This window comes from Sycon ciliatum, chromosome 1 (genome assembly GCF_964019385.1).
Source record: "Sycon ciliatum chromosome 1, ocSycCili1.1, whole genome shotgun sequence".
Classification (NCBI taxonomy): domain Eukaryota; kingdom Metazoa; phylum Porifera; class Calcarea; order Leucosolenida; family Sycettidae; genus Sycon; species Sycon ciliatum.
Genome location: NC_088643.1, coordinates 19396623 through 19406008, shown reverse-complemented (window position 1 = coordinate 19406008; position 9386 = coordinate 19396623). Strand labels below are relative to the sequence as shown.

The 9386-nt window shown below is 48.2% G+C and overlaps 1 protein-coding gene across 1 annotated transcript in view; it reads right to left on the bottom strand.

The window, feature by feature from the left end:
* Positions 1 to 547: 547 nt before the first annotated feature.
* LOC135816846 (ATPase family AAA domain-containing protein 3-like) overlaps positions 548 to 9386 on the bottom strand; it is a 16300-nt gene continuing 7461 nt past the window's right edge. The window contains exons 9-17 of the mRNA XM_065329949.1: positions 9195 to 9262; positions 8612 to 8756; positions 4841 to 4966; positions 4438 to 4562; positions 3649 to 3700; positions 2522 to 2592; positions 1750 to 1929; positions 1097 to 1214; positions 548 to 698 (exon numbers count right to left, since the gene is read on the bottom strand). Of these exons, the coding sequence (XP_065186021.1) occupies positions 591 to 698; positions 1097 to 1214; positions 1750 to 1929; positions 2522 to 2592; positions 3649 to 3700; positions 4438 to 4562; positions 4841 to 4966; positions 8612 to 8756; positions 9195 to 9262 (993 nt within the window). The 3' untranslated portion in view covers positions 548 to 590. The remainder of the gene's footprint in view (positions 699 to 1096; positions 1215 to 1749; positions 1930 to 2521; positions 2593 to 3648; positions 3701 to 4437; positions 4563 to 4840; positions 4967 to 8611; positions 8757 to 9194; positions 9263 to 9386) is intronic.

Here is a 9386-nt window from a genome sequence, read left to right as displayed (position 1 = left end):
CTCCTGGACCATACTCGAAAAATTGATGCACTTCCCCTTTAAGCGAGGTCTGACTGTATTGTGGACTTATAAGCGCAATAGTTTCAAGTGCGAGGGCGTTAAGTCGTGTCAGCTGATAGGAGGCTTGCATCGTGGGATACGTGTAGTCATGTACTACACACACACCCTAGTGTTGGTGATGTACCTGAGAGTATTATCTCTCCAATCAACACCACGCCACCCGGGCTGCCAGCCCGTACAAGCATGCACAGTGCACAGTCAGTGCTCCTGGATGACGAGAAGAATCTTGTATTGAGTGGTTTCGCATCTTCTTGGTCATGTGACTACATTTGTGTAGAACGTGATCATGGCATGTGGAGAGTGGAACCAACATGGCCGACATCATGTGACCCATAGATGCAGGGGTTGAGTGGAGTTGGCAAAAAACATGGCTGTCCCGTATGGTCATTTGATAGTCTGATAGATGTGAAACCACTCGCTACTGGCAATCCAAGCTGGCCAAAGCCAGTGCAGGTAGGGTGTGAACACGACAACAAAGCACATACGGTTGGTTTTCCAACATAATTTATTATCACAGCGCTCCGTCAATTCTAGTCAACCCATGATTTCTTCTGTTCGTGTTGCTCCATCATCTTGACCGTGCGCTCCTCGAATGCATCTTGTGTTAGAGCGTAGTCGGCATTAGCAAACGCACTTGCCTGCACACGGGAGGAAAAAATGAAATAAGCCAGAGGCAAAGGATGAATAACAAGAGGACACAGTCAAGCACGGAAACCGATGAAATGAAATCGCTGCACCACTGCACTTCAAGAAAGAGCTGTTGGCACACGACTCTGCTTGTCTTCCCGTCTGAGCCCCCCCCCCCCCCCATCTTGATCACTGGCAGTTTCAGTAGTTTTCTAAGTACTCGCAGACTCCATTGCAGCCATTTACACATTAGGGTGCCTGAATACTTTCGGTACATCATGCAGCGGCGGAAGAAAACATTACAAAAGCTCGTGATGGGCGTGGGCAGTCATTGAATCTACCACCATGGCCGGCAACACTCCGTCAAAAAAAAAGAAGAAGGATAAAACAACACCAACGCCAGCCATACCTGCCAGGAAACGGCCAGTTTGGAGATCTCGCGTCCGGAGAAGCCTTCAGTCATGACAGCCACTTCACGCAGCTTCTCAGAGATGTCCTTGAAGCCCTCCAAGTTGATCTTTTTGCCGCTGTGAGAAGCAAGCAAGGCAAGCAAACACGAACAAGTTAAAAATCAAACAATCCCCCACACCATTACCACACAACACACGGTACTGGTCTAGACGCTAAAAAAAAGGTCCTTTCTTTTCCCAGCATATAGTACCAATGTCTTGACCAAGAAGAACACGTACAACATAATGCACGAGGGATGCACCTAGTGTGCAACGAGTGCTCAAAATGCCGTGGAGGCAGAGCGTAGAACAGTCAAACAGAACGGCTCTGTGGTTGTAACTCAGAGTGCCATGCACAACCGTGCAACCATCAGACAACACGATAATGGTGGGTCTGTGCCGGTATTTGTATGCATGTACATGTACGAAATGCATGTACAGTAGTACAGTCCTGCTCAAAAATGAAATCCAGTCGATGCACTCATGTACGCGCCGGGCGTTGCGCAGCCCTAGACCTGCGGGCACTGGATTCGAAATGGTCCAAGGCGCGTACATGAGTGCATCGGCTGGATTTCATTGAGCAGCACTGTACTAGTACAGTGTAAGAACATACCTGGATGCGAACGGCGAGTTCTGCGGTACAGGCCGCACGACGTAGCGCTCGAAGTACTGTTCTACCAGCTTCTGTCGCTCATGTTCATCGGGCAGGCCAAAGTGGAGCATGTCATCCATACGATCCTCAATGGCACGATCAAAGTCGCTAGGCTTGTTCGTTGCCAGGACCAGCATGAACCTAGGGTAGAAAGAGTCACACAAGAGGACATCTGTTTACCTCAACGTTGTTGGGAAAACAACGTCTTGTATAGGATGGGAGGAATGAACAATTATACAACGAAGGTCACAAAAGACATGCAAGGATTATGCAGAGGTGAGATACACTGAAATGCATGATGCTGTACTAGTACAGCTGAACTGTGCTGCAAGGCTCTACAGACTGTATGTACTGTGTGTGGATACTGGTGCAGCTGAACTGTGCTGCAAGGCTCTACAGACTGTATGTGCTGTCTGTGGATACTGGTGCAGCTGAACTGTGCTGCAAGGCTCTGCAGCCTGTATGTGCTGTCTGTGGATACTGGTGCAGCTGAACTGTGCTGCAAGGCTCTACAGACTGTATGTGCTGTCTGTGGATACTGGTGCAGCTGAACTGTGCTGCAAGGCTCTACAGCCTGCATGTACTGTCTGTGGATATTGGTGCAGCTGAACTGTGCTGCAAGGCTCTACAGCCTGCATGTACTGTTGGTACTGGTGCAGCTGAACTGTTGTGCTGGTCTACAGCATGTACAAGTACATGTATGTGGTGGTACTGGTACCACCACTAAGCTTACTTGTCAGACTGTTCACCAGTGCGGTACAGGAAGGCATTGAGAGCACTTCTCAAGTCCTCGTTGACATTCGCCTACACACGCACACACACGCAACGAGGGAGGGGGAGAGGGAGGGAGAGAGAGAGAGAGAGAGAGAGAGAGAGAGAGAGAGAGAGAGTAAAGAGAGAGAGAGAGAGAGAGAGAGAGAGAGAGAGAGAGAGAGAGAGAGAGAGAGAGAGAGAGAGCATAAGTTATGCGTTAGTCCACCAACTAAACCAGGTTTTGAACAGTCAGATCATTAATAATTGTGTTTCTTTTCTCCTCATAACTTACGTATGCATCTTTTTCAAACGGAGACACCCAACATGTACTTTTTAATATTGAAATATTATGCACATAACCCCTTCTACAACACTAGGCTCCCACTTCAATTTGACTGTTGTCTCATGATTGGCTAAATGCCATGAAACTCTGAGTGACAAACAAACCAAACGTCATAGTCCACTTGTGTATGAAGAAGTTAATTATTGAGGGAAAGACTGAGCAGCCGAGGTGCACGTAGGAGAAGGTCAACAGATACAGGTGCTCGTACTTGCGCAGTAGTGAAATTCGACGAGCATGTAAACGATATCACTCCCAATACAAATGGGTGACGCCTGCACACACCGAAATCACTGGCAAACTCTAGCAGATTATCCACAGAATCGGCAGCAAGCACAACGCGCTAACGTGTTTGGCAGCAGCTGGTTTGTCTGCATTGCATTCTCTCATTCCGAGTTTGCTATTCGGCCTAGTCGAGTAGTAGAAAGGGTTGGTCATTGTTGTGGTGTCTGGTGCTCCTGTCGGCGCGACGCAACCGCCGTTTCAGTGAGACAGGTAAACATGGTCCGCTCTCTGAATCTAGTATAGTACTGCCGGGCGCCGAAGAACGAACAGGCTAGAATTTCACCAAGCACAGCATGCCAATGTACACACGATGACTCAACTGTGCATAGGCTGTAGTACATGAAAAATTAGAACGGCCTAGGCTACGAGGCTGACCCCCTCCCCCCCCCCCCCCCCCCCTCCAGTTCTTTGGCCACCGACAGTACTGTACTTCAACAGAGCAATGGTTGTGGCTTAACTGTTGCTGACACACCAAAACTTACTGTTGACCTGTGCTTCAGGAAAGCATCTGCTTCATCCACGAACAGCAGCAGTCTGAAACAAGACACGCATAATTATAAACAACATTACATATACAGCCATGCCAAGACACAATCAAAGTCAGATCATGGGGCAGCTTGCACAGAGACAGAAGATATACAGAGTTGTGAAAATTGCAGCGTACAGTGCAGGCCAAAGAGCTACGGCCAGACACCAGACCACATCGCAGTCCCAGAGTGCACGAACAGACCTTGAGCTGTACTGATACTACCAAAAATTGTCCAGCTGCGAAATGATTGATTCAAAGACAAGACAGATGTGCAGCAGCACTGCTGTCACCGATATCTCAACCGACATGGCTGCAAACAAAATCAACAAAATGGACTGAGCGCCATGCTCTAAGACATTAAGGACCAGTCTGGAACATTCCAGCCATACACCGGCATGGAAAGAGGAAAGTGAAAATGACACCAGTAACAAGAACAGGGACAAGAACAGCATAGTCCGCAAACATTAGTGCTCGCAGCCGGTAGCAAGCCAAGATGTACATCATGTACTGTACAAGCAGAAATATTCGCCTGGAATTTAATTTCGTCTCTTTCGTCCAAGGAGCTTTTGGACTAAATTAAATGCCGGACAAATGTCGTCTTGTCCAGCTTTTCAATACACTCTTATGATCCATGGACGAATTTACAACCGGACGAACTCCTTTGCTTTGGAGTTGGACGAAATTATTATTGACCGACGAAATGTTCTGCCTGTACAGTACCTGGCTAGGCGGCCCTACTCACCCTCGCCGGCTAGTCTTAGCCCAGTCGAAGACCTTGTGGATAGCGGTGACACCTTCGGCGCCCATAGGCAGTATGTCACCACCAGTCATGATGGCGTAATCCATCTTGCAACGACGTGCCAGACTCTACACATTGGTAAAACATAGAGAGAGAAGTGCTGCATCAAGTACATCACCAGTTACTGCTCAGTCTCCAACAGCGTGCAGGCCAGGAGCAGTGAAAGAGGTAGAAGTCCAAAACGTGGCAGTCAACCAACATGCCAGTCATCCTATCACACTTCATGCACATGTGCACGTATACACACATGCACCTGTGTACACACGCTCGTGCGCACCCACATAGGCATGCACACACACACACACACACACACACACACACGATGCAGCGGTAGAGCTAGCGTTACCTTGGCGAACAATGTCTTTCCGGTACCGGGAGGGCCGTAGAACAACAAGTTCCGGTACATTCCACGGTTTGTACGAGTATTGGCTGTTGCTACAGTGATGTCGCGCAACTGAGTGGCTAGTGTCGGCTATAAGTACCATACAGGAGAGAGAGAGAGGAGATAGATAGATAGATGGGGGGGGGGAGAGAGAGAGAGAGAGAGAGAGAGAGAGAGAGAGAGAGAGAGAGTAGGGACTTCAATCGAAAAACCAAATTCGGGAGTTTCGCATAAAACGCTAGTTTTTCTAAAACGGGAAGATGTGAGAAACAACCTGTGAAAATTTGAACCCAAAATTCCAAGGCAATCTAGAGTTATAGTCGACTGAAGATCGGAAAACGGGGGAGAAAGTAGTCACAGAAGTAAATGCAAGTATGTATGTGAGCCGTGTGGTTTCCGTCCAGCACTGCACTATCTGGTGCATACATGGCGATCGCCGGCGATACAGGATGTGTGCATGCATGCAGTGTGCACGCATGCCGTGCGCGCCTACTTGCACAAGTCACACGTTTTCACCGTCACTGCTTCTACAGTGTGCGCGCAGTTCACTCGATTTTTTTCGTTTACCACCAGGAAATCGCCGTGGGCTGGTTTCTGTGATCATCTTCCTTCAACCGAGATAAAGCGCGAGCCTCAATGTTCTAGAATCCTCTTGGTTTAGGCTAATTCGAGGCCGCTGAACACGAAAATCGGGTGTTCCTCGCGGGGCCGAGTACGGATCTGGTCGAAATTAGTACTTCGAAGTGCATCCGCGCCAAGCGTGGAGGCATTATTTTTGGAAGCATGGCATGTGTGGCACCATTGGAAAGGTAATGACCTCAGCTACCTAAAAATAGCATCGACAAGGCCGAAAAGGCCGCGGGAGAAGATACTCGGGCCTCGAACTGCATCTCGAACAGCAGTCACGACGCGCCCATTCACTTTGTACAGGCGAGCTGTGACTGCACTTTTCGCTTTTCAGTGACCGGAACTGAACTCCCTAGAGAGAGTGAGAGAGAGAGAGAGAGAGCAAACAAGAGACCGGGGTTGTACACAAGCGAGCGACATAGCAAGGCACAGCAACCCTTCACTTCACTTTGGCTACCCCTGTCAAACATACAGCAGAATGCAGCAGCATTGTACTGGGCATGGCCTGCATACATAAACTAGGGGTGAAACGATTACATTTTTTGACTAAGAAATAGCCTAAACCTTTATCGATCGGTTATCAATTTTCTTCCATAGATAAAAGCAGTATTAGAAGCTGAAAAATGCAAAAAAATAGAATTTTAAAATTGATCCTGTGGAGAAGAGAATTTTTCCCGCACATCGGCCGATCTACAATCATACGTGTATAATCATGTATGCTATATGCACAATCGAGAAATCGATTCGTTAGCTTGTAACGATTTCTATTTCGAGCATTCGGTATAATCGTTTCATCCCTAACATAAACTGACAAAACTGGGCTTCCCTATGCACAATACAATGCATACCGAGTACATGTGCATGTACACTAACGTACTGGTCCAGTGTAATGGCAACATAGCCACGCGATCATGATGTACTCCCTGTACGACGGGGTGAAAACTAGGGCTCAAACGGTCACGGGTTTACCCCTAACGGTTAACTGCTAAGCTAACGGTCGGTTTAACGGTTATAACCTATAAGCCACGGCAATCCTGCGGACTCTTTTTTAACCGTATATTTGACTATACTCATTCAAAAAATGTACCCTATTCAGTACAACGCACGCATGTACATTCTCTTGCATGCTCATTCATACATACTCTCACACCAAGAGACCAGATATGACCGAGTTGACAGCCCAGAAATTGCGTACGCGTGCGACAGCCTGCGAAAGTGCATACTTTGCAACGACCTGATACTTGAAAAATTGACTGAAAAGTTACTGCGTAACCGTTATCTTTATCGGTTAATCATTAATTCTTCGTAACCGGTCTGCAACCGGTTAATCGGACTAACCGTTTGAGCCCTAGTGAAAACGTCTTACAACAACATACAAATTGCCCCCCCCCCCCCCCCTCTCCAGTTTCAATCTAGTTAGAACACTGGAGCCACACTTGACAATACAGTCATGTACACTTCTGCATATCATCAGCTGTGCATCAGCCAGAGCTGAGCAGCACCGAGTCAAGCACACGTGTGATCATTCCTTTCTGTAGCATCTCCATCGTGTTGGTAACAGCTCTGCTAGTATCCACAGCTGTGTATTAGCAAGAGTAGATAAACAAGAGTGTGCAACTCCGGATCTCTCCTGCACAATCTGCAGATACCTCTGCCCACGGCGGAATTTTTTGTTGACGTCACCTTTTTTCAGAAGAACGCGCATTTTGCCGCAGATCGTGTGAGCGCACGTGCTGGGCACCGACCTTGCAGTGTAAAGCCGGCCAAGAGCACGAGGGAAAACTTTCCGAAAGACTCGCAGCGAGTGCGTCGTCGAAAAGATTACGTCAACAAAAATTTCCGCCGTGGGCCTACCCATCCCGGAGTTGCACACTCTTGTTTATCTACTCTTGGTATTAGTACAGTCGTCGCCAAAAAAATCCGGCCAAATGCGATGCTAGCTACCGGTAGCTGTACTGGGCCGCATGCACTGTATCATACTTCAAGTATTAGTTCAAGTCTTGATAGTGGTAGTGCCTAGTGCCGTGGTGCTGGTAGACCGCGGGTCTGCAGTTACTTCACTGTTCACATGCTGACAGGCTCGCATACACCATGACTTTGTAGAGGCGACAACGGCTTGACAGGTCAGCCAAATTTGTATAGGCCCAAACCATGCAAACCTATCATCAGCGTTGATTGTTCACTCGAAATATGTTTGTGGAAGGAAACTGGCATGTTGAAGTTTGCTCTGAGGCCAGAGTCAATCGAACTGAGCCACTCCTTTGTGTTGACCCATTGCCTCCAAGTTGCCCAATTTTTCGCTTCAAATCAGAGGTGGCACCAAATCGGAAAGGTTTTAGAGTGCACGTCAAATTCACTCTATTAGTCTGAAATTAGGTAAATGCTATCGCTCCACGACGGTACAGAGTAACAATTAGTTTTGATTGGCATGCGGTGCTTTATTGGCGAGAGGCGAGCCGCTGTTTACCTGCGACAAGAAGTTGATTTTTCGAAAGTCGTAAAACTCAAGTCGCGGTGCGAAGCAACACGTCAAAAACTCACCTGCTTGGTGTGGCGCTTCTGGTCATCGCAGAGCCATGAAATTTTGGCTCGGAGTATAAGTTATAACACATCGTAGTCTCACTGTGACATATGTTTTCTAATCAAAATACCAAGAGAGAAAGTGAATATTGAGTCCGTTCCGGTTTGCAACCTACCGGTATGTCCTATTTGAAACCGTCGCCTTCTACACTTACTCAGAGTCAGACTCAGGCTCGGCGCAGTGCTCAACCCGTCCCGACTGCAGCAGGCAGAGTGCGGCGCAGACTGTTCAGTGCAGTCCAGTGGCAGTACAATGGCCTAGACTAGTGTAGTGCATGTGCCACTCCGCTCTCCAGTGCATGAACCCGCGATGAAGTACCGCGTAGATCTACCTACCATACCTATGTACGCGTATACTTGGCATTGGCCGGATTTTTTTGGCGACGACTGTACATGTATATCAGCAACAATGCAATGCGAGTACTTGCAGGCAACCCACGGCCAAGTGTTGACACCAAGGAGCGGTCCTTCTCTGCTACTATGGGCCACGTCTGGGTGGGGAAACGATAGAACTGTTAGTCCACTCACCTTGAACACAATGCCCTGGAGCACGTCCTCGGGTTTGTCCATCAGTCTCCGCGCTGTCTTGATCGGATTGCGCAGTGCAGCGCCGACTGTGAGGCGAGACGTTTCGCGCACTAGCTTCGGCTTGCCTATGCGTGCCTCGGCAAACCTGTTGCGGTACAAGGCAAAGCCGTAAGATATCAACAGTCTACCATACACGAAAGAATTTCCTCAGAGACAAAATGCGATAAAACTCAAGAAAAGAACAAGCTTCAGGCTCCTCTCAGTCAACATCCTCAAATCTCTTCCACTAGTACATTCACTGCCTTCTCATCAGGTGGAAGAGAGGCATAAAAGAAACTGACTAGGCACAACAGTTCACACACTGTCGTAGATATCCCACTATCCATGCTAGTACACAGGAGTTGTTGGATGTGGAGACATGATAGTGGAATTTCCTGCATCTGCCCACCCTGATCCACGCAGGCAGAGACGGAACGGTACGCACGCGCGCTCGCGCGCACACACACTCACACAGAAAGAGAGAGACACACACACATACATGTATATACGCACACGTAAACCCAAACTCAAGTGCATTACTTACCTGGTTGCTACTGTCGCAACTCCCCGAGAGGAGTATACACCCAAGGCGAGGAGCGAAAGACCAGCCACCTACAAGACATAGCAAGCACACCCATTGCCCAGACTTAACATGGCTGTTCTGAGGCCAACATACAGAGCCGAAATACAATGTACGAGTGGAATCTAGTGTTATACAATCATGCACATGCTCACA